At 48.9% G+C, this 22,697-nt stretch overlaps 7 protein-coding genes across 7 annotated transcripts; 3 read left to right on the top strand and 4 right to left on the bottom strand.

Annotated features, from left to right (window-relative positions):
• Positions 1-199: 199 nt before the first annotated feature.
• On the top strand, positions 200-5,177 carry HD556DRAFT_1352750 (uncharacterized protein). The gene is made up of 8 exons (XM_041302406.1): positions 200-942; positions 992-1,060; positions 1,111-1,941; positions 2,015-2,539; positions 2,593-3,162; positions 3,220-4,811; positions 4,875-4,928; positions 5,001-5,177. Exons 1-8 carry the CDS (start codon positions 270-272, stop codon positions 5,025-5,027), a joined length of 4,341 nt encoding a protein of 1,446 aa, XP_041162897.1. The 5' UTR covers positions 200-269; the 3' UTR covers positions 5,028-5,177.
• Positions 5,178-10,042: 4,865 nt separating this feature from the next.
• HD556DRAFT_1463491 (uncharacterized protein) lies at positions 10,043-11,302 on the bottom strand (the record flags this gene model as incomplete). The annotated part of the gene is made up of 2 exons (XM_041308292.1): positions 10,891-11,302; positions 10,043-10,629 (listed from the first exon to the last, which is right to left on the bottom strand). Exons 1-2 carry the CDS (start codon positions 11,216-11,218, stop codon positions 10,043-10,045), a joined length of 915 nt encoding a protein of 304 aa, XP_041162896.1. The 5' UTR covers positions 11,219-11,302.
• Positions 11,303-13,576: 2,274 nt separating this feature from the next.
• On the bottom strand, positions 13,577-15,186 carry HD556DRAFT_1525683 (uncharacterized protein; the record flags this gene model as incomplete). The annotated part of the gene is made up of 6 exons (XM_041309281.1): positions 14,797-15,186; positions 14,504-14,726; positions 14,310-14,451; positions 14,023-14,257; positions 13,679-13,964; positions 13,577-13,626 (listed from the first exon to the last, which is right to left on the bottom strand). The coding sequence occupies exons 1-6, from the start codon at positions 14,836-14,838 to the stop codon at positions 13,577-13,579; spliced, it is 978 nt and encodes a 325-aa protein (XP_041162895.1). The 5' UTR covers positions 14,839-15,186.
• A 1,883-nt stretch (positions 15,187-17,069) lies between these two features.
• Positions 17,070-17,883, top strand: HD556DRAFT_1232745 (concanavalin A-like lectin/glucanase domain-containing protein; the record flags this gene model as incomplete). The annotated part of the gene is made up of 3 exons (XM_041297536.1): positions 17,070-17,445; positions 17,497-17,772; positions 17,822-17,883. The coding sequence occupies 3 exons, from the start codon at positions 17,070-17,072 to the stop codon at positions 17,881-17,883; spliced, it is 714 nt and encodes a 237-aa protein (XP_041162894.1).
• A 127-nt stretch (positions 17,884-18,010) lies between these two features.
• On the top strand, positions 18,011-19,113 carry HD556DRAFT_217422 (uncharacterized protein). Its single transcript, XM_041309925.1, has 6 exons — positions 18,011-18,251; positions 18,467-18,497; positions 18,553-18,663; positions 18,718-18,758; positions 18,816-18,841; positions 18,896-19,113. The coding sequence occupies exons 1-6, from the start codon at positions 18,138-18,140 to the stop codon at positions 19,014-19,016; spliced, it is 444 nt and encodes a 147-aa protein (XP_041162893.1). The 5' UTR covers positions 18,011-18,137; the 3' UTR covers positions 19,017-19,113.
• A 326-nt stretch (positions 19,114-19,439) lies between these two features.
• Positions 19,440-20,317, bottom strand: HD556DRAFT_217265 (uncharacterized protein). The gene is made up of 6 exons (XM_041309924.1): positions 20,082-20,317; positions 19,972-20,012; positions 19,890-19,914; positions 19,746-19,839; positions 19,659-19,699; positions 19,440-19,582 (listed from the first exon to the last, which is right to left on the bottom strand). Coding segments are annotated over exons 1-5 (312 nt in total). The 5' UTR covers positions 20,232-20,317; the 3' UTR covers positions 19,440-19,582; positions 19,659-19,697.
• A 933-nt stretch (positions 20,318-21,250) lies between these two features.
• On the bottom strand, positions 21,251-22,331 carry HD556DRAFT_217192 (uncharacterized protein). Its single transcript, XM_041309923.1, has 4 exons — positions 21,857-22,331; positions 21,740-21,806; positions 21,428-21,672; positions 21,251-21,373 (listed from the first exon to the last, which is right to left on the bottom strand). The coding sequence occupies exons 1-3, from the start codon at positions 22,129-22,131 to the stop codon at positions 21,457-21,459; spliced, it is 558 nt and encodes a 185-aa protein (XP_041162891.1). The 5' UTR covers positions 22,132-22,331; the 3' UTR covers positions 21,251-21,373; positions 21,428-21,456.
• Positions 22,332-22,697: the final 366 nt, after the last annotated feature.

Raw genomic sequence — 22,697 nt, 5'->3', positions numbered from 1 at the left:
TAACTTAGTCAGACCTTGGAAGAAGCGTTCCAGGGGTGTTCCATTACCTTGATTAAGTATGCTCACAGGCATCTCTCGTCCCTTCCCCTTCTATGGACTCCAATAATATTGATCGTTGCGTTTTCACTCTGTCGTACATGTACTTAAAATACGCGAGCGTGAGAAACACAAGGCATCGAGTTGCCTCGTGTCAATTGAACGCGGCCAAACATGCTACGCTGTTGCAGTCCGCTGCCACCATCTCCATCTACTAATCTACGAAACCAACAATGAGTGAAACACCGCCAAAACCAAAACCAGGCTCACTGCGCGACAGGATCGCCGCGTTCGAGAATGCTAACAAGAGTGCAGCGCCTGCCTCTGGGCCTGCACCGCGCCCAAAGCCCTCGACCCTCCAATCGTGGAAACCAAAGGTACCTTCACCACCTCAGTCGCCAGAATCTGAGCGTAAGACTGCGGGGATGTCTGCATCAGACGCGATGGAAAGCATCGGCAGAGGCGGAAGTCTCAAGGAACGCATGGCTGCTCTCCAGGGCAAGGGTGCGTTTGGCGGCGGCACCCCGCCCCCGATCCTCCCCAAACCTGCAGACAAACCAAGGTGGAAACCACCGCCGCAAGTATCAGCTCCTGAAGATCAGGTTCCTTCACAAGACGAGGCGATTGATGCCCAAGGGTCCTCTCCCCCTGCTACGGGTGATCCTGATCCTACCGACCTAAAAGGCGAACATGAGGCTCAGCAGGATGCCGCTGAGATTGAACAAGATCCGGAGGAAGAAGAGAGGCAGCGCCGTGCTGCGATCGCTGCTCGCATGGCTCGTCTTGGTGGTGCACGTGTTGGCATGGGCCCGCCTCTGTTTGCCAACAAACCAGCTCCCAAGAAGCCAGTAACCCCTCCACCTCAGCCTAGGCAGGACGAGGAAGTGACCCTTGAAGACTCAGAGGGTATGTCATGCCATCTCTAGTTTATTGTATGAAATAACGCGTATCCTAGTGACTCCACCTCCTGCGGAGGCTATAAGCCCTCCCGCTGATGTCAGGGAAGAGGCGCAGACTGATCCAGGTCATTGTTATGATCGCTGCTCTCAAGTCAGTATTAATGAAGTTCTACAGATTTCTTCCCCGCCCCTACACACAAGGACTCCGACTCTTCCTCGCTCTCCTTCTCAGATTCCCCATCCAATGCAGCAACTCCCCGCTCAATGCCAGTACCCGCCGGTCCACGTCGCGCAGCTCCCCCGCGCAAGAAGGCGTACAAGTCCCCTCCGGCATCCCAGCTCCCAGAGGTTCCTGTGCCTGCTGCGGCAGCAGAAGCTTCTGAAGAGGCCCCGGACTCTGAATCCATAGAAGAACCCACGGCTACTACTGAACCTGAACTAGAGCCAGAGGCCAGACCATCTGTTGTAATGGTGATATCACAAGAAGTGGTCGAAAGTCCAGAACAAGTCCCAGCCCCATCCGCAGAGCAGATCCTCGTCATCTGTGACGTACAGAAGGAAATTGGTGAAGTAGGCGTGAGTGTCGAGCTTGACACAGCCCAGGTGGACCCCACAGACAAGCTCGAGCAGGAACATTGCCGTGTCGATGCCGATGAGCCTGCTCAACAAGACCAGGAGGAAGAAGAGCAGGAATATGAAGAGCGTGAGCAGAAGGAAGAAGACGAAGCAGAAGAAGAAGAGGCTCGTAGGCAACGCGTGGCTGCTAAGATGGGCGCGTTTAACCCATTTTCGGGACCTCCGCCTGTATCCTACCAGGATTCCATACCCTCTACTGCTAGACGTGACTCAATCACCATTCAGCCTGTCTCGGTAGAAGAACCTCTCGACGTTGATGAAGCAACCCCCTCTCCCCCTGCTGCCTATGTTTCGCCCCAGTCCCACGTCGAGGAAGAACTAGAACAAGCCGAAGAAGCAGGAGAAGTAGACGAGCCCGCTTCTCGTGCTGGTGAATCCTAATTTTACCACCTGTACTCATGTTGTAGTGTATTAATCGATCTTTGGTTGCTTTTTTGTACCAGCCGAGTTCGACCATGGATCTCAGCCTGACTTGGGGACAACTCGTCGCGTGCTATATCACGATGAGATGGACGAACAAGAACGATATGATGGTTCGGATCAGCTTTTGAATGAACCCGAAGATTGGGAGCCTGCATCACAGTCGCACACTCTAGATACTCTACCACCGGCAAATCCTATCTCGCAAGAATACCAACCCGGCCAGGGTGATCCGAATCAACCAGGTACAAGTACCGAGGACGAGGAGGCCGTATTTACAGATGCTGTTGACTCAGCACCAGATAATACACCCGAGTTTCTTCAAGTTGTACCGGAAATAATCCCAGACCAACACCAGGACGACGACGAGATGCCCCCTGCTCGTATCACACGTTCAGTTCCACCCCCACCTGTCAATTTTTCATCGAAGCCTTCGATTACACCATCATCCCCACCGCCACCTCCCAAACTGCCGTATGCGCTCCAAGCTGACGAAGAAAGGCCCGAGTCGCCTGCACCGCGACCTGTGCCTCCCCCTGTGAAGAGTGGTACGTGATCATTGTACGTGCATAAAGTTGACGCTGAGATCATAGTTCGTTAGTTAAAGCCGCTGAGGGGCCACCTGCCACACCCCCTCGCGTCGCTCGGCGTACCAGTGCCAGTGTCAGGTCTGCGAATATGGAAGAGGAGCCACCTTCTCCACCCCCTCGTGTCGCTCGGCGTACAAGCGCAAGTGTCAGGTCTGCGGATATGGAAGAGGAGCCGCCTTCCCCACCCCCTCGTGTCGCTCGGCGTACGAGTGCAAGCGTCAGGTCTGCGGATATGGAAGAGGAGCCGCCTTCCCCACCCCCTCGTGTCGCTCGGCGTACCAGTGCAAGTGTTAGGTCTGTGGATATGGAAGAGGAGCCACCTTCCCCACCTTCCCGCATCGCTCGGCGTATCAGTGCAAGTGTCAGGTCTGTGAATGTGGAGGAGCCACCTTCTCCACCCCCCCGCATTGCTCGGCGTACGAGTGCAAGCGTGAAGTCTGTGGATATAGAGGCTCCACCTACACCACCCCCTGTGCCGACCTCTCCTCGCCCTTTGGTGCGCAGACCGACTTCTCCACCAATAATCACCACACTTCCGCTTGTTGTTCCTGTGACGACGAACGAGGAGGATCCTGAGCAAGGTGTGTTGTTGTCGGGCTAGTATCGTGGCAACTTCTAATAGCAGTTTCCTTTGGCAGAGTTCTCAGATGGTGAGACACCCTCTCAGCCTCAGCGAGCTCAGGAGCCTGAAGAAGAGGATGAGGATTCTGTGCGTAAACGGACCATTGCAGAGCGCATGGCGCGTTTGGGCGGGATCCGGTTTGGTGCACCACCAGTCCCTACGCCGCTTAGTCGACCTACTTTTCCTCGTGCACCTCCCCCGACATCTATCCCTCCTGATGAACCTGAAGTTGATGCTAAGGAATCCGAGGAAAGAGACGAGACAGTAGAAGATGAGGCTGCGAGGAAGCAGCGGATCGCTGCAAAACTTGCAGGTATGGGTGGCATGCGATTTGGGATGTTGCCGCATGGTGCGGGTGTAGCACCTGCCACTGCTCGACGACTTGCACCGAAGCAGGATGACAGTGAGAGTGAGGACGCAGCGCTTCCTGTACCTGCACCCGCACGTCGGCCATTGCCACCTGTTGAGGTCGATCCGGAGCAGGAATCCCGCCAGACATGGTCGGAAGACGACGTGCGTGTTGAAATGGAGGAGAGCGAGGTCGAGGAGGCGTATTATTCAGATGCGGATGTTAGAGAGCCGGTTGAGGAAGAGGGCCCGCCCTTGCCTCCGCCCCGACGGTCGTTGAATTCTGCAGAGGTACTTCCGACCCCTCCTCCGCGTTCGCCCCCTCCTGTTGGAAGACCTCCAATTCCATCCATCCCTGCTGCTCTACTTAACCGTCGCTCTAGTGTTGCGACGGGATCGTCTTCTAGAAAGTCCTCGGTTGACTACTCCAGTGCGACTGAAACTCCCGTACAGAAGCAGCAAATACACACAGCCTTACCCTTGGAAAGGGACTCATCAGATTCTGGTACCCCATCAGAGTATGTGATGGTGGAACCTGAACCAGAGACTGAGGAAGAGCCTATTGTGCCTCCACGTCGCCGCTCCAGTCGCGCCCCTCCTCGCTCGTTCCCTCCGCCTCCGCCTCCATCCGCCATCGAACCTCCTGAACAGATTACAAGCACTACTCAGTGGGAGCTCCCGTCGATCCCCCAGGCTACATCTGAATTTGGAGATGAAACGGACCTAGCTTCATCCAGATTCTCAGAAGACTCGACGTTCCATGGATCCACTTCACCAATGCGTCAATCCGACTCTCGCCGTACCTCAGGGCAGACTGCTCGTCCCGTTGACCAGCAGCTCAGCGCAGACGACCTCATGGTGCTCTGGGGCAAAATTGGAGTGCAGGTGGTGGAGTCTGCGACGGGGTTGTTCGAAAAATCTAAACGCTCGCTTGTTGGCGACGGTTCGTACGCGGGATTTGTAAAGGCTGTTTTGGCACAAGTTCCCGATGCGCAACGCGCCTCAGGGGAGGGTGAGGATTGGGGATACACGATCTACGTGCAAAGTGCCGGCTCGGTGCAGCGCCGCGTTGCTGATATCCTGCCTGGTGACGTGATCGCCTTTTGGGATGCGAAGCTCAAGGGCCACAAGGGGCTTCACACGTATAGCCAAACTGTTGGCGTAGGGGAGAACGGTCCGCTTGTAGGTGTGGTGAGTGAGGTGGAGAGTAAAAAAAGCAAAGTTCGCATATGGCAAGCGAATCAGCATGTCGGTCAGCAGGTGAGTTTACTACGAAGATGGGGGTGGAGGCCGAACAACGCGCTGACACCGAAGGCTACGCAGACTGTGGAGAATGTGAGTTATAGGTTGGAGGATCTGAAGAGTGGGGTTGTTAAGGTGCGTTATCTTCTGTTGTTTTTTGGTTGAGGGTTTTGCTGATCCGGTTTTTTTCTGTGTTGCGATGCTTAGGTGTTTCGTGTCATGGCCCAAGTATGAGCAATTTTGTATGTACGGATTTTGAAGGTGGATCGTGTAATACTTTGGATTTCATTTATATTTGGAACTGTATAATTCCATGTGGACTCTCATCTAGGTATTCCGTGCACGCACAACATTAATACAAGTTGTTGAATCAATTTACGCTAAGGTTTCGTGGTGATTAGGCAAGCGGAGTCCCCCGGCTCTACGCCCGGGGGACTCGAACAAGTTTTATTGCGAACCACGAGTCAAATATAATACAGAGCGGCGTAAAGCAAAATGGTGCGAGGCTCGATGACGAAGAGCTCAAGGCTCCGAAAAGGGAAAGCTCGAGTGAGCGAACGAAAAAGGGGAAACTTGAGCGAGCAAACTAAAACTATGGCAAGAAGGAAAAAACGTGAGTGACGAAAGGCACGATGGACATGCTAAAGGGCTAATCTCTTTTTTTTTTTTTTTTTATCTGTTGTCGTTTATTTTCTGGTCTTGGTGCCTTTTCATTGTCTGAAATTGAAGGTAGGAGGAATGAATGATCAAGATCAATAGTTGATTATGGCGCTCGTGCTGAGCCATGCAATAGGGCGTTGAGTAGAAAAGGGTGCAGCCGCACATACTTCTGAAATTCGTTGGAGGACCATCGACCGGCAGCCTGAATCAGATCTGGAGTCATTCCTGCGATTGCGAGAGCAGTAGCACCTCCTGCACGCATCGAGTGTCCCGACATCTCTGACCCGCAATGCTGATGTAGCCGTCGTAGAAACCAACTCCGTGTTGGTATCCTCCCAGCACTAGTCAACCACAAGGCCGGTCTGAATGGGAACACCTGATCCCGGTGAGCCAAATATCTTTTCAGCAATGGCAGTGCGTCGAAACCTACGACTGAATCCGACAGGACAAGGATGGTAGTCCCACTCCCTAGACTGTCGGACTTCTGATAAGGCAGGAGATAAGAGAACGCCGTGGACGTCAAGGACAGCGTGTGGCGCAGCGCGACTTTGCGATAGGATTGATGTTGAGCTGCGTCTGGCCAAGTAAGTTCACCCAACCTTTGCAGCGTGATGAACCCTGTGAATAGTAGCGCGAGGAACAAACAGTCGTCGTGATTTGCATTATTCCCGATCGACGCATTCACGCGCAACAGGTTATGTAACGAAAGAGGTAACTTTCGTTGCACAGGTTTTGACATCCTCCTTTTACACCCTTTCAGCGTCTGTGTTACGACTGAAGAACGTCTGGCTTCTCGAACGGCTGGGTGCGTATCCTCCAGTCGGTTTGCGATGCCCGATAAGTATGAATCCACCGAGCGTGGCTCGATGTGGTGTGATAACCAGACGACATAAAAAGACAAAGTCTCGACCGTGGGGTCGATTGGAAGGTGATGAAGTCGGCAGAAAGTGATGTAGGAGTTGAGGTGGGAATTGTAAGCTGAAGCGGTGGTAGAGTCGATAGCGAATCCGAGAGCAACAGAGCGTTCATATAGGAGACGCTCTCTTGTCCAGGTAGGGCTGTTCACCGTACCGTATACGGCGTACGGCCGTACCGTATACGGTGTACAACCGTATGAAGTCAAACAGTAACCGTCTATTACGGTTTACAAAAAACATGCTGACGGTACGGTACGGGGCACTTTACGGCCGTATACGGTACATACGGAGCCTTAAACTCATGGTGTTGCGTGAGGAAATAGAAACCGAGATAGGCGGACGATGTGCAAGGAAGAGGCCATGCAGATATGATGAGCTCCTCATGTGCCCACACAGATATGTACCCTGTATCAACTTGTAAAAATCAAATCAATCCAAAACACCAACTGTGCACTCCCATCACCCATATATCCGACTCCCCAGCTCAAAAAAGAATGAGTCATGCACTCACCATCTTGTCCCTCTCGCTTACTCGCGTCCTCCAGATTCCAGCCTTCACTCCATCTACGCCGTCGACGATGAGGATCGAAAACCTGCCAACGCAAGCCAATTATATTTAAAGGTAACACTAGGATGCCCTTACCTGGATATCATTGGTTGTCGAGAAATGGTCAAGGTTGTTGAAGACAATGACCTTGTGACATTGGTTATCGTAGGCGATGATGTCAAGATTCAAAGGTCCGAAGGCGAGTTCAAAGCGAGCTGCAAATTTTCACCAATGAGCTTCAAATTGTAGGGAACAGTTTCAATACCTCGACGGTAAACTCACATTGTCAATGGCTGGTCGTAATGATAGATGCTGGTCCTGCAGTTGCAGGCTTGTTACTTTTAGCATACTGCAAAATCAAATACAGTTTGGTTTTGAGCTTGCAATGCAAAGCGCTGGAGACGATAGAAACTGACAGCTGCGAAACTGAGCCGATCTGGTTTGACCAAGTTTAACTGAGCTCACACGTGATGGAAACAAAACGAAAGTGGAGGTGAGCGAGAGTATGACAAGAAAATATAAGCGTGAAGAGCGTGTGGAGTGCTTTTCGAACACCTTAGAGGGGGGCGCTGACATTCAGAAAATGAGCGCTGAAGGAAGAAGAAGTACACACAGTGTCTCCAGCAGCCAATAGAACATTGAGCAACTGATCGAGGATCAGGTCTGGAACGACTCGTTGAGAAATAAGACATGTGCCTACTGCATGTAGCGTCAAGGCATGTATTGTTTATAGAAACCCATACTTACCCCGTATTACGGCCGTATACGACCGTACAAATACGGCAACATACGGTACTTTTGTACCCGTACACCGTAACCGTCAACTGAAGGCCAAAACAGCCAACGGTACGGATACGGCGACCGTATTACGGCCCCGTACAGTTCCGTAATACGGCGTACGGCGAACAGCCCTATGTCCAGGCAACCCTATCGGGTTGCCTGGACGCAGCGGACACTGTAATCATTTTTTGGCTGCCCCCAGCGCTTCTCGAGGGGGTTCAAAGTCGTAAAAGCTGGCTTCTGGAGCCAATTCCAACACCTTCTCGTTTTGATAGCGCGATAAGGCATCGGTGATCCCGTTTTCACAACCGGGAATGAATTCGACGCGCAAGTCGACACTGAATTTGAGTAAGACGTCGACTGCTGCGAGCATGATAGAGTTATATGGAGGGTGAGCACGTAAGGACTTGAACATTGCCACAGTGTTTGCGTTATCTGTGTATATCAGCATTCGCGCAGGCGGCTCTGACATGTTCGGGATGGCATATATTGCAGAGCAGACAGCGAGAGCTTCGGCAAAGAAGATAGTTTCCGTTGGTGGTGCGATAGGTAACTCTGATTGGCCTGCGAAGTTGTCGTTAGGAAACCACAATCCCAGGCCTAATCTGGATGTGTCCGTATAGGCGACGACGACGTCATCCGACCGTGGGTCAAAGTCCAGGGACTTGTAGAATAAGAGACCTGGCAGATTCTCCATGTGGTTGGCCATCCAAGTTAATTCGTGGATGATATGATTATTGATGTGAAGACGGGCAAGAGGCTTATCTTTCCCTCATATCTTCTCATATACCGCTGAAAGTCCTGGCTTCAACAGCGGGAAAATGTTGAAACTCCACTCACACCAGCCAGCGAGTTGTTGGAACTCGCGGAGCGTCCATCGGAATTTCTTTCCGCAGAACTGTCGTAAGTGTTGAATAAGCTCATTCTTCTTGTGAGGCGGTAGAGTCGCTGACATAGTGTTAGGATCGATATCGAACCCAATGACTGTTAGAGTTGATCCGAAAAGCTGTTTAGCTTGATCATGCGGGACACCTATCTCATCCCATAGTTCGAGTAAGCGCGTCTGTTTCTCCGGGAAGTCACATTTGTAAGGTGCGTAATAGCGCATGCGTCCGGCAACGTCAAACGAAAACGAGTCGTCCATGTAGAGATTTAAAGCCTCGATGAAGGCACGATGAATGGCGATCCAAGCGACCAAGGACATGAATGATATCCAAATTTTGGGAGATCCCCGACCGCCAAAGTTATTGTTGCGATCCACGTGTCGCTGACCCCGTACTGTAAGCACTTGCTTCACTTGCCATAGAGGATGCATCGGTAGACGTCTAAAGGCTTGGGAAACATCAGATTTAAACATGACGAGCTTTTCTGAAGGGTTATTTCGACGGAACTCGAGGAGTGAAGCGCCAAGCGAATGCAGGCCATCCAACTTGGTACCTTTAATATCTTCCGAAGCGATCATGGAATTCAGCGAGAAATCCCCGGCTGTATGATCGACGACAAGCCGCAGCTTGTCTGAGTTCGGCTTCGGGACAGTGTGCATAGGCACGCTATACATCCCAGGGAGAAGATCTGAACCAAAGCTCTGAGAGACTCGACCTTGCCTAATCTCATCTTTGAGTTGCTCTTCTATAAATTTCTCCTGCTCCTCTGATTTAGCGCATGTGCGCATTGAATTATCGTTGATGGACGGGTAGGATTCGTCAGAGCAATCAGCCCATGGCCAGAAGCCCTCGCGCAAGGCACGACAAACCGAACTGACGAAGGCTCGGTTCGGATGATCAAGTAACAGGTCTTGAAAACGGTTAACATTAATTGGAGTGACTATCTTGAAGAGGTGAGGATGATCTGCGACCGTGCGAGCTGAGTCACTGTTTGCAAGATACGCTGGAGCCGACGGAACAGGGTCTGCGTACTCAGTCGAACGAGCCGTTGGACTAAATGAGGGGTCCAATGGAGACCATATCAATCCTCGGCGAAAGCGTGGACGCGGTAGGTATCCTTCAAGTTGATTTTGATTTTGATTCGTCGATATGTTTTGTTTTGATATGTCGGCGACCACATACTCGGCCGTCTTGTTCGACATTGCAGACGTGGGCGTAACGGCAGGAGGCTGCGCTGCGGGTGCACTCTCCGTTATTCCACTTTTGACATGGATCTCGCCGAACGGTTGAGTCTCGTCCTCCAGGTGTGGACTTGGTGGATTCTCCTCCATCATTATGCAACTTCCCTCCGGCTGAGAAGTGTGAGCTATAAAGGTCTCGAAGGACTCGTCCGTGAAAGCTTTCAAGTTGTTGGTCGAATTGCTCATTGATATGTTCCGAATAGGCGTTAAGTTCAGCCTGTCAATAAGGGAAAGCGAACTTGAGGGCTCTAGCCGCTCTGTTCCATGCCGCGTTCCAATGGTGTTGGGTGGCAATCCTTTTCGTAGATGTTTCCGCGACCCCGTATGTGAACTCGACATCTCCAATGGACTCTCTATGTTTGTCGACGGAGCGAGAGGTTGTGATGATGGTGTGGATTGCATCAAGATTAAGGCTTCGTCCTGCGACAATATCTGCCCATCCGGACTCGTAGAATTCTGGGCTTCGTTCATGATACATGAGCATGAGTTTGGCCTGCTTTTGATCCTGCGCCCAGTTCTGAAGGATCCGAATGGTTCGTTTAAGGTTTGCAGATATGGGTCTAGCCGGCTCCTCAAGTACATCCGGTTTGAGGTCCAGGCTTGAGAAATTGAGCTTTGCTCGTTTGCGAGTGAGCTCTCCTGGTTCAGGGGTAGCTTCCCGACTCCTGACAGTCTGTGCAGAAGTGACTTCTTCACGGTGTGAGGTAGACGTTGGTTCATCCGAACGTCGTTCTCTAACCGTTCCAGCCCTTCTCTGTCTGGCGTGATCTTCTTCGGACTCCCATTCATAGGCAATGTCATGGGTATCTAGCACCCACCGTGGGTTGTGGGTGTGGGTACCCAGGGGTATGGGTGGGGGTAGGCACTTAGGATACCCACACCCCTACCCACACCCACACGGTGGGTATGTATGTAAAAAACTTACTGATGTTGGGTTTTTATTTAGCTTATATCTCTCTCAAATGACTGCCAATTAACAAGGTGAGACTAGCAGTATATTTGTCTCCAGTACTACTACAACATTCATTAAGATATCTAAGTGTGTAGTACCAATCATTCATGTCATACCCATGGGTATACCCATGTCATTCCCTACCCATTCATCAAGCATGGTGAGGTAGATAGCCGCAACCGTAGCGGGATCTTCGCCTGAGTCACCGGGTAAACTTTCCCTGACGTTACATGAGATGGTGTATATGGCATCAAACTTAGTGACTTTGGATGATCTGAAGTCCTTGACGATGTCAAGGCATCTTTTCGCCATGACTTGTTCGGGTAAATGCGCTCCATTAGACTCGGCATCAAGTGAAGACCCTCGCATTGCGGGTCCCCTAAGAGACGATTGGGTTTGCGACGTATTGGTGGCATTTTGACTAGAGGTAGCTTGGTCTGACATAAAATGGAAGTATGACCGAATTCAATATTATAGAATTCAATTGAGACGAAAAACAACTGGTGCAGGATGTGCACGAGCAGACGGTGCTCTGAGGACAAGTAAGCGACGTGCAGAAAGGAGTCACGTCAGTGAGATACTTATGTCCAAGTTCGAAAGGGGCCTCTAGGGGTGACGCTGAGTCATGAGGTCCAGAATCGAACCAGCGTCGCGTGTTGATTCAACTTGGTTAAATAAATTTAACCCCGATGCATGAGTCGGACATCGGTACTCTTCTAGCTTAGTAACCTATGACATTGACGCCTTATGTAAATCGTAACGGCGCTCACGCCCCAAGCCCCCGACTCCTCTTTCGCACAAATTTTCATTCTACTTATCCGTGTCATATACTACTGTCTCGGATGGCTAACTTATATCTTTACTTGTTAGAACAGTTCGAACGGAAGCCCTTCAAAGGCGGAGGCAACCGAGATGGAAACATGAACAGTTTGTAGTCCGTATCTGGCATACTGATTACGAGCTGCCCATGTTGGTCTATGTAACCGCGAGCCTGCAAGAGATCACCAACGGAGCGGTCTCCAAATCCTGTTTGTTGTTCCATACCCATCACTCGCCGTTCGATCCCGCGGAGTTAAAGATCGTCGTGAATCGCCACCTCATGTGATTGGCGAAGGTGCTCTCCGACTCTTACAGCGCGTCCCTACTTCCCATCCGTCTTATGAGCATTGAGGGTGTCAAAGCTGTTTTTATGGATCATACTTCGTCACTGTATCTAAGGACAGCGAAAACTCATGGGCAATTTTCAAGCCAGATATCTTTTCAAAACTCATGGAGCATTTTTCTGTCAGTTTGCCACTTTTCCAGTCGGAAGAGGACAAACAAGCTGCCGGCCCTCAGGACACTCGGATTCTTGACACAAACTCTGAGACGGTGGCAATGACCAAAGCGGGATATTTCTGCAATAGTAAGAGATGTTGGTTTCAACGACCTTCCTAGTGCTCCCTGTATGTGATACTTTCGCAAATTTTTCTCATTGTACCCAAGCTCATGTATTCTAGGCTGAAGCTACACAACGTCCTGTGACTCCTGTCTGTCAAACAATTGACAGTCTCAACTGGAGTACCTCAAGGTTTCACACAGAAATTCAACAGCGCAACTCAAATCCAGTTGTCTTCGCAACCCCATCTTGCCGTCTCTACTTCCACCGTACCTCCCGTCGTCGCTAGTACAACTTCAAACATTAATCCTCATGCGAAGATAAAAAGTGTCGGGTGTTGGACTCGTTTCTGGCACTCTATCTGTTGCACCTCTCCTAATTATACCGACGGCTATCATTAATCTTTACCACGATCTCTCACGTCCCATATTCCTCGAACATATACAATGGAGGTATATCGTTATTTATCGCATGCTTGATGTAATTATCGGGACCTCACCTGGAGCCCCGCACATGGGATTACTTCTACGAAACGTTTCGTCCGTTCATATAGTAGGTGGTGAAGTCACGCGAGTTGCTTCCACAGAACATTTCGTCCTTACACATGGTAGATCTGGTTTCTAAACTTCATTATCGGCATGATTATTTGCTACATGTTTTATAAGGACATGATGTGCGACGTCGAATTTCGGTCGGACTCGGATGTACATTTCTGTCAGTGAGCCACTCCGTCTCACCCACTCAACCTAGGACTGATGTCCTGAAGGCCTTCAGCATCTGTTTTCAATGTCCCCTCAAACACAGTCGTCTTCGCAATCGCATGTTGCTGTCTCTATGGTGCCCCTCGTCGTCGGTGATACAACTTCGAGCGCTACTCCTCATGTGACGATAAATTACCCTGCACGCTAGATTCGCTTCTGGCTTTTTATCTGTTGTGCCTCTCATAAGTATACTGACGGTCGTCATTAATTCTTAGGACAATTTCTTACTTCCTATGTGTTATCTCTTGATGCAAGTATGACGACCTCATGTGGAACCCGCACATAATAATCATGCGAATTGCTTTCATGGAACGATTAGTCCTTACATATGGCAGACGGTAGATGTCTGGGCTCTAGCTTCATTATCGACATAGTTATTTGCTGTGTAACGTGTTTTATAAGGACATGATGCGCACCGTCAGATTTCGATCGGACTCGGACATCCATTTTTGTCCGTGAGCTATTTGCCAGGCCAATGTCAGTCAACTTGGTAATAATGTCCTGAAGGCCTTCGCTCTTTGTTTTCAGTGTCCTTACTCCCTCAGAGGTAATGTCATCGTCATAGATCTAGATCATAATATGAATCAACACTACACCACCACCGTTGAATAAAAGACCTATCAACATATCTACGAGCGGTAGGTAACCTTGTAGACAGACGCATTATGGAGACGGTATCATTAGGCCCATTAAACCGACATCCTGCTTCGTAACTGAACATGACTGTCATTCACTGGCGCATCGGTGCTCACATCTGAGGCCTACTCAAGGGGTACTCATCTTGATGCGAATTTGCAGACTTGTAATCTTCGTTGAGGGGAAGCACGATGCCTGCAACAGCATAGATGATCACAACGGCGTACTCCATGAGCATGTCCATTACGAGGTAGATTTGCCATTCGCCCGTGATCATGTTGAATTTTGCCAGATCGCTGGTGTTGGACTCAGTGGATCCGGTTACCGAAACCGTGCTCGAAGAGAATGTGGACAGAACGCCGTAGAGCGTCCGAATGGCCAAGAATGGAAGTGCGATAGAGACAGCCTTCAAGAGCTAAAGATAAGGCGTAAGAAAATAAGTCGAACAGATGATGGCGTTCCGGAAAGCTCACCTGCTTGTGGTATCTCATGACAAAGCCAACTTGGGTCCATACGTAGACGCAAACGCCGACAAGGATGATGTATAGGGCGCAAAAGAGGATCACACCGACCCTGCGCATGGTGTTCCCACTGGAACTTGTGTCATCGGAGGTGCCGATCATGGTAAGGAGGAGAGCGACCATGCCGAGGAGTTGAAGAAGGCGAACTTGTTTGTTATATCTCGACGAGCCATCGGGAGTTCGGAACCTATAATAGTGTTCAGCACATTCGATCTACGATGACAACTGGATGAACTTACATTGAGTGCAACAGACCCAGCGTGCAAAGCAACAGTGGGGATAGGCCAGATGACTCTAGGGAATAGCCGCCGGTGTAAAGTGAAATGTTTGCGGGCGTGATAGCCTCAGCTGCGACAAGCAAAACACCTCCCAATAGTCGGACTGAAGTTATAACAGGGTTAAAACTATAACTGCAATAAATTAAACAACTTACTGATGCTAAATGCCAACAACAAGATCCAACCATCACCTCGCGATTTGCCGTACTTCATCACCAACTTGATTGCAATGAATAGGAAGGGAATATATATTGCGATGGTCACCGCTGCAAGGATTCCCTGAGAGTCGAGAGCCATTTTTCTGGAATTGAGGAAGGAGGAAGAAAATTCAAGAAATTGAATATGGAAAATGATGTGATAGTTGTCAGACTGGTCTGCCTTTTGTATGAAAACACAGCGGAATAGTTGAACTTAGTACTGCGCGGAAAGTTGAAGTAATACTGCGCACCGTATCAACTAGTATTGTCGGTCCTTGATCACAGGCGATCATTAAGTTAACCGTGGCAAGCCACAACCAGGTACTGTCCCTCGGAGTCCGAGATTGACAATGTCACTGTACAGCATGTCGCATAATATACAGTACACATCCCAGTTATGCATATCCTAGATAATGCATCGGCTTTGGCAGGGTCCCATCGTGGGCGCAGCCATTATGCACTAAAAACCCCATACCAAATAATGCATGAACTTTCGAGAGTAATATGCATTGTCTGGGCACTATTGATGGGGGCTGCATTGTTCTATGTGTGCAGCGAAACATGCTAGATGTCGAAAATTTGCGAAAGCAGTTGCAATGGGTGTCCATTTAGATGCCGTTGAAATGCTGCCTGAAATGGCAAGGTAATTCAATGATGTGACATTAACAAGGGAACGCGTCATATTTACGGATAATTCTAATGAGAAACCCCCCGTGGGAAAGAAACCCCGACATCAACAGGAACGTTGAGTAGAAACCTCTGCTTACCTAATGAAGACCGCCGTTTGTCTCCGCCGTGCGCACCGAAACTCAACGTTCAACGTCGTCAGCCTCAATCATCAAGCTGATACTAGGTATTTTTTTTGAAAGTTCTATTTAACATTTGTAACTACAAACTAGGTATCGAGTTTTGTCGTTGGATTGTGAGTCTGTCGATCCTTGTTTGAGCAAGAGCCACGCTGATCCAACTCATTGCCTGCCGTTCACAGGAAGTGAGTGTGTCGGTCCTCGTTCCAGCCAGAGCCACGCTGATCCAAGTCGTTGTCTGCTGTTCACAGCAGGCGAGTGCGTCGATCGTCGTTCGAGCAACCGCCACGCTGATCCAAGTTGTTGTCCGCCGTTTGCAGGTAGTGAGTGCGTCGATCGTCGTTCGAGCAACTGCCATGCTGATCCAAGTCATTACTATCCGCCGTTCACAGGAAGTGAGTGTGTCGAACCTCCGAGCTCGAGCCATGCTGATCCAAGTCGTTGTCTGCCGTTCGCAGCGGGTGAGTGTGTTGATCCTCCTTCGAGCTCGAGCCATGCTGATCAAAGTCGTTGTCTGCCATTCGCAGCGTGTCGATCCTCCTTCGAGGGGTCACCGTACGTCTTTTCTATAAATCCACTCGCATGTTTCACTAATGTAGCTTTATTAGCTTATGCTCATCCACACATGTTCACACTTGTATGTGCTTGTCTGCACTCGTTCTTGCTGCAACAGGTACGGCTTTGCTAATCTAAGCCAGGGATGATTAGGTATTTGCGGTCAATTGTAGCTATACAGTAATTACTTTTGTGTGTATATTCTATGTAATCAAATATCAGTTGTTTTTTCTTGTAACATCGTCTGACCATTGTGGGTGATTTGCAATGCAAAGTTTGAAATACATTTTCTGGAAGTTTGGCCTTTCTCAAACTCTGTAGCACAAAAATCACGATATGGTTGGTGTCAATAACCTCTCAATAACTACCCTGGGGATACCCTAGGTTAAAAACATGTCCAAAACTCGGCGGTGAGCACTGAGAACATACTGAAAATTAAGTACCAGACAAACAAACTTAGTCAACACACAAGCCTTATTTCTGAATTATGCAGCAACTCCTAGTTTTAATACTACCCACCAGATAAATGATGCTCTCGAACTGATCTACTCACACTGTGGCCCTTTTTAGCAGTACGGCGCTGGTTGAGTGTGGCGGACCGGCGGTGGGCCCCGGCCGTCAGAAACCCTGCTACAGTATTGAAAGTCAGAAGGGTTTCTGCTGACTAAGCAAGTACCCCCAGGTAAGGGGGTTTCTCATTAGAATTATCCCATATTTACGAATGTGACAGTGCCAACCATTTTGCAAATTGCTGAAAACACTCGAAGTCGCTTCGCTCGGCGGCAACACCGTGTAACGTGGAATCTTGTCTTCCCTGCTATCAGTCTCAGACCTAACGAATTTGCAGACTGTCAAGGTGAGTAAAAGACGACTTGCCTCTGATAAACTTGAGGTTGACATTACGTCTAATTTAGTACGCCAATTACGAGTGTCCGCGGATCGTCTAAAAACTGAATGGCGGCATTGACTATTTTTCTAGTGGGTAGTCTTGCAATCCTCGTGAGTATCAAACACATTTCTTGTGTTTCCACCTCAAATTTCTTTCGACGTTGCAGGTGTTTAATTATTGCATCACTTTTTCCGAAGAGGTCGAGGAAATATCTGTCTGTTCGCGACTGTTGTTCTGACCATTCCCCATAGGTGCAATGGACCTGGTTTAGACCATGGGATGTAACTCGTGTCATATTCATCATCTCATCTTCATCCCCAAACATGAACGGAAATGCGACTTCCACTGGAACGGCTGCGCCAGTGTTGCATCATCATCTTGGAAGGCAATAAATAGTTACAGTGGGCAAACATTCTTCACTGCGGCAGACCCGACAAGTGGGAATGTTCAGTATGTAGATCAAAGCACCGCTCAGAGCGCAGGTCTCATCGAGATTAACTCGAACGGGAACGCCGTGATGCGTGTTGAAACAACGCCACAAGTCCAGACTAATCGGCAGAGTGTGCGAATTACGACTCAAGCCACTTTTTATGGTGGCTTGGTTGTGATGGACGCCGTGCATATGCCTACTGGATGTGCAACGTGGCCTGGTGTATAGCGATGTGTTTCATTTTGTCGGATTTTTCTGACATCGGTGTTAGCCTTTTGGACCAATGGCCCTAATTGGCCAGCCGGAGGCGAGATCGACATCATCGAGGGCGTGAGCAACTACACGAACAATCAAGCAACGATTCACACCAACCCAGGATGTACATTACCCTCCACTAACAGTGCCCTGCTTAATATGTCTGGCACATTGGTTGCGTCTACTGATTGCTCAGCAGCTCAGACTGGTAACCAGGGGTGTGGAATTCGTTCTAACTCGAGCGTCTCGTTTGCATCGGGGTTCAATGGAATTGGTGGCGGTGTTTATGCTAGTGAGTATTTTACCATGGTCTTCTTTAAATAAGCTAATGGTGGGTGCAGTGCTCTGGGACAACTCCGGCATCAAAGTATACGGTGTTGGAATGACTGCATATGGCGAGTGACCCACTTCAATTCTCCTTATCTTGTGTGTTGCTGATGGGCATATATTAGACGCACTACGTGTCAGCGATCAGGTAAGCTTGGGCGGCGAATAGTTTCTACGCTGAGCTGATTGCATGGGGAAAGTGTACATCTATTGTGGAAGGATATAGTGAGTCTACCTGCCAAACAGTTCATAAATTCATGCAACTTGAACAATGTGAATTTCAGTCATTCGCGTCATAAGTATCGTTGCTGCGGAAGGTGTGCGTTCTACATGCATGTTAAGAGCGCAGTGGGCCTCACTTCCTTGGTAGCCTTGCTGGTTGTTCGGACCTGGGCATTCTGGCAAAGGAGTAAAAAATTGCTGATCGGGTTACTTGTTTATGGTGTGGTGCGTGTTTTACAGAGCAAAGATGATAGCATAGACTTTATTATTGCACAGTTGTCAATTATCGCCGCCATTGCCGCAGACTTGACTCCTACAATGTTGATTCCAGGAGGTGAGTTCATTGGTGTTCACGAATGAAAGTCATTCTAATATGACTATCAGAGGAGCCCCCCCTAGGAACCTGCTACTTTGAGAGCACACGCAACGCTGCGATCGTGTACTTGATCTTGGCGATATTCGAAAGTGGTCAGTGAGCATCCAAAGCTATCTATCGGCATTCTTACCCATAACAACTTGGCAGTGATGCTAATCCTCAATGTATATAAGAGGGTTCACGACTATAAAGAATTTGAGAGCGGACTTGTAGTAACCCTATACCACGGTGGCATGTTCTACATGGTGTGCATCCTCGGTGCGTGGAAATAGTTGGCTCTCGAGATGTCATTGACTAACGCGTTTAAGGAAGCCGTCACACTCGCCAATGTTATCTTTGAGGGTGCCCTTCCAGTACGTGTCTGGTCTGTCGAATCCTACGACTCGCTAACTTTCTGTTCTTTTCTGCAGAGCACCTACAGCAATATGTTTAACTCGTACGTCATCGCCTGCACTCTGACTACTAGTTGATCTCGAACCCGCTGCACTAGGCTACAGCTGGTCGTTCACAGCGTCCTGGCATCACGAATTCTATTCCGTCTTCGAGATAGCAATGAACGTGTCCGCGTACCGTCCATGTTAGTAATGACATTAGACGCTCAGGTAAATTAATTACGACGTTCGTCGATGTCGATGAGTAGGATAGGTACTACCAGTGAAGTTTGAGAGGATGTAGGTGTACTAGCATGCGGTACCATCGGCCTCTGAGCTTATACTCTTACAACTTCCGTCGGCTGCCGGCCCTCATTCTGTGTTCATGGAGTTACGAAGGCGTAGGTGCCATTCAATGTATTTACAGTAGCAAATCAGGAAATACAATATTCGCATGTACAGTCTTGTTCGTTCGCCTCTGAAAATAAGCACGTGTCTCTTCGCATTCTTACTCTCGATAACGCTGTATACAATTGACCGTGGGCAAAAAGGATATGTTCGCAAATCGAGCACGGTTCGTGCTAGCGTCAGTAGATATAAATGTTCTGGATAATGAACGGTATCCAAGGGCTGGAATGGACTCCTTCAGCGGCCTTCATGATGTTCCACCAGTCTCACCAAGTGGATGAAGATTGTCTTCGGTCACATTGTGTTCAAATTTATCATTAATTTTGCCAGTGATAGTGAGCTCAAGACTACAGAGTAAAGGCACACATTATGGAGATATCATGGGAGCGCATTGATACCTGGCTGGCTCCAAGTCCGTGTCATTAGTACTGATGATACGTGGGGGAGCGCGGACAATCAAACAATGAGACTCACTATTGGGGCATAAGAGAATGCATCATTATCGACAATGTATCCTTTCGCATAGTGAGTTACAAGTCATTTACAAAAACGCGTACTCACATAATGGGGCACCGTCAAACTTGACTTTCTTTGTAGGTTTTCCTTGGGTGACTATAGAAGAAGTATCAGGTTGTTGACGCTTGCCTCGTTTTCTCTGGGGTACGAGTCAGGCCGATGTGGAACGAAATAACGCGTAGTACTGACAAATCTTTCATCAAATTGCCTCTTCCTGCAGAGACACAAATATGATAAGGTGTCAAGCAATACAAAAAGCGATCAAACTTGCCTCGCGAGCGCCTCCTCAGCTTTCCGTTTATCCTCCTCCTCCTACTCAGACGACCGAATACATCAGCAAATTATCTAGGTAAAAGATATAGGATATCTGCGGGAGCCCACCTTCCTGCTCCTCTGGAACCTTTCCAGAAATGATCCATCGTTTGAGAATACGTTGACCGGTTTCGGTTTCGGCGGGATCTTGGACGAGGTACACGGAGTAGCCGTGATCGGAAAAGCGTATCCTGAGTAAGGTTGAGGTGATGCAGCCATTGATATTATGCTTTGGCAGATGGATTTCTGCGGGCTCTGGGGTTGGATCAACTTCAGATAGAAAGCGTTCTTCCGGAAGCCGTTACTTCGTAATCTTATTTATTTGTAGTCTCTTTATTTGTAGCTGTTGGCCAAGTTGTTCTGGGAGATTCGTTTGTCTTCACTGTATCAGCGTCTGGACTCTGTAGCAACTCTGATAGTAGCGGGACCTCGCCGGCGCTGCCACTTCACGATTGTGCACATTTTCGTGCAGAGTGTTGTTTCCACAACAATCTGCTAGAAAATGTGCACATCCTGCTGCCACTTTCGCGCTTTCAAGTTTTTCTCCGCTTCACACGGACCACTCTCGCGATACTGCCAACGGCCCCCGTTCCCGGACGAGATCGTAGTACATCTGGATACGAAGCATAATGGAAGAAGATGCGTAAACACGTTTTGATTTTATTTTGCCTGCCTTGTGAAACATCTTGTCACAGATCACAATACGCCCAAGAAGACTCTAGATCTTCTGCAGCTGATTTCTTAGCTCGTGGTTTCAGGTGTCTTCGCACTGGTCGCATTATGATATTGTTTGGATGAACCTAGGGCATCGCATGCAGCAGGCTAGCATGACAACCCAAAGACCACGACTTGCATATCAGCATGCATCCAGGAAATGTATCGATCATCCAGTAACCGCAATGCAACAATACCGCTGAGTTCATGCAAACTTCCGCGGACACTCTTCTGAGCGGCAGAACTCAGGTTACAGCCATCGTAGTCGACAAACGTCCTGGCACGACAGAGCTGGTGTATACTTGATTGTTTGACGTCGACGTAATTCAAGTGTTTCTGTATCATGCCAGAAAAAGCACAGAACTTGCTCATGATCAAGCACTTCGATGCTTGTACCTGATGTATGCATGAACGTTTGAGTACCGATCGTAGATAACCCTACGTATGGTCCATGACTCGGACACAAGCCTCACAATTACTAGAACATCTCTTTACATTGGTAGGCAATTGTTCTGGGTCACATTGGTGCTAAGGTATTCCCTCGCGCGCCCCCGTCTGCCTCTAATACTACTCACGATCAGTCGTCCCCCTGCGTGTAAAACGCTCCAAGCAGGCGTTGCGAAGATCGTAGAGGGATGTACAATATTCTGCAAACTATTCAGCCTTCGCATCGGTCATGATGCGGAGATAGTTCATCTCACCTTCTTCGCATAAGCCTTTCATATTGAAGCTAATTAGCTGGTTCAATCGGTGCATGCATGCGATCCGTTCCAGGGGCCTCCTGAGTTCCTCGTCGCAGCTTCTCCACATATATGAACGTCAGCACTACCAGGTCCAACATATGTTCGACTGGCGAAAAGACCTCTAGGTATGCTTCATGTCCTGGCTTGTTGAAACCAATAACCATCGGGTGATGCCGTGCGACTTCCTTGCCGTCGAGCATGAGCTGACAGTTATGCATCACGTTATACATTTTTGTTGAAAGCGATTGAAAATAAGCGCAGCTGACTTACAGTGCAATTGCGCGGGCCGATCTTCCACTTGTATAACAGTCCATCGGGACCTCGGAAAACACGCCGCCTGTAAAGTATTGAAACAAGTGAAACGGCTCATATGTATTACGCTCTCACCGTCCAAGAATCCCCTTATTCGGAATGAACTGAGACGCCAACAAATCCATCCCGTCATACTTGATGACAGTTGAGGCAAATGTGTGCCACTCGATCTTTGCGAGGATTTCTGACGATTCTACTTTGCCGATATTGAATTCGTTTGGGACGTGCTTCTTGACGACGGTCACACGAGTATCGAACGTGAAGGCGGTCGAGGTCGAGTACAGAACATGACCCTGTTCATTTGTAATCACGGTGTTACGCACATGAGGTGGTTTGAAGGTGAGCTTCATCTCTAGTGTCTGTGGGGGAAAAGGATATTCCCAAGGTTCTTATCGTCTGCAGCACCACAAAGTAAACACCATCATGTTATTCGTGGGAGGGCCTGTACATGTTAGGATATTTTTAAACCTCGAGTCCTAGAGGGGCGTGACGTCATACACAAGAGATCCTTACAGCAAGATGATTTAGTAGGCCACCGATGTTACATGATTTTGAACAAGAAACCCTCCTTGACACTGGGGACAAACTGTAAAAAAACTCGAACGCGTGTTCTATCTGCAGCATACATGAGACCGTACCAAAATAGCTTCAAGCTGAAACATATACCTGTCAATCTAGTGTATGATTTACGATAACGAGCCTTGTTATATCGCTGCTCACAAGACCTGCGTCTCATCGGTTGCAGATCTTGAATTGGAAGACAAGCCTAGTATGCAGGACCCTACACATGAGGCAAGAATCTTAATGTTGAGTGCTTTCACAGCTGCCAAGTAGCCAACTTGAAGAAGCAGAGAATAAGAAACACTCGACTCACCGAAGGAAGCTTGAAATTTGTATGCAACTAGGGCTTGTGTGT

Source organism: Suillus plorans (genome assembly GCF_016647745.1).
Source record: "Suillus plorans strain S12 chromosome Unknown HD556scaffold_14, whole genome shotgun sequence".
In the NCBI taxonomy this organism is placed as follows: Eukaryota; Fungi; Basidiomycota; class Agaricomycetes; order Boletales; family Suillaceae; genus Suillus; species Suillus plorans.
Note: the sequence above shows the minus strand (reverse complement) of the source record. Positions and strands in the feature narration are given on the sequence as shown.

Coding starts and splice junctions, on each gene's coding strand:
- HD556DRAFT_1352750 (XM_041302406.1), top strand. CDS start 270: ATGAGTGAAACACCGCCAAAACCAAAACCAGGCTCACTGCGCGACAGG. Junction 1,061..1,110: donor AGAGGCGCAGACTGATCCAG/GTCATTGTTATG, acceptor GAAGTTCTACAG/ATTTCTTCCCCGCCCCTACA. Junction 4,812..4,874: donor ATCAGCATGTCGGTCAGCAG/GTGAGTTTACTA, acceptor AAGGCTACGCAG/ACTGTGGAGAATGTGAGTTA.
- HD556DRAFT_217422 (XM_041309925.1), top strand. CDS start 18,138: ATGCATGTTAAGAGCGCAGTGGGCCTCACTTCCTTGGTAGCCTTGCTG. Junction 18,498..18,552: donor CTTGGCGATATTCGAAAGTG/GTCAGTGAGCAT, acceptor ACAACTTGGCAG/TGATGCTAATCCTCAATGTA. Junction 18,759..18,815: donor TCTTTGAGGGTGCCCTTCCA/GTACGTGTCTGG, acceptor TCTTTTCTGCAG/AGCACCTACAGCAATATGTT.
- HD556DRAFT_217265 (XM_041309924.1), bottom strand. CDS start 20,231: ATGGCTGCATCACCTCAACCTTACTCAGGATACGCTTTTCCGATCACG. Junction 19,915..19,971: donor GCTGAGGAGGCGCTCGCGAG/GCAAGTTTGATC, acceptor GTGTCTCTGCAG/GAAGAGGCAATTTGATGAAA. Junction 19,840..19,889: donor GGCAATTTGATGAAAGATTT/GTCAGTACTACG, acceptor CTCGTACCCCAG/AGAAAACGAGGCAAGCGTCA.
- HD556DRAFT_217192 (XM_041309923.1), bottom strand. CDS start 22,131: ATGAAGCTCACCTTCAAACCACCTCATGTGCGTAACACCGTGATTACA. Junction 21,807..21,856: donor AATAAGGGGATTCTTGGACG/GTGAGAGCGTAA, acceptor AATACTTTACAG/GCGGCGTGTTTTCCGAGGTC. Junction 21,673..21,739: donor TCGGCCCGCGCAATTGCACT/GTAAGTCAGCTG, acceptor CATAACTGTCAG/CTCATGCTCGACGGCAAGGA.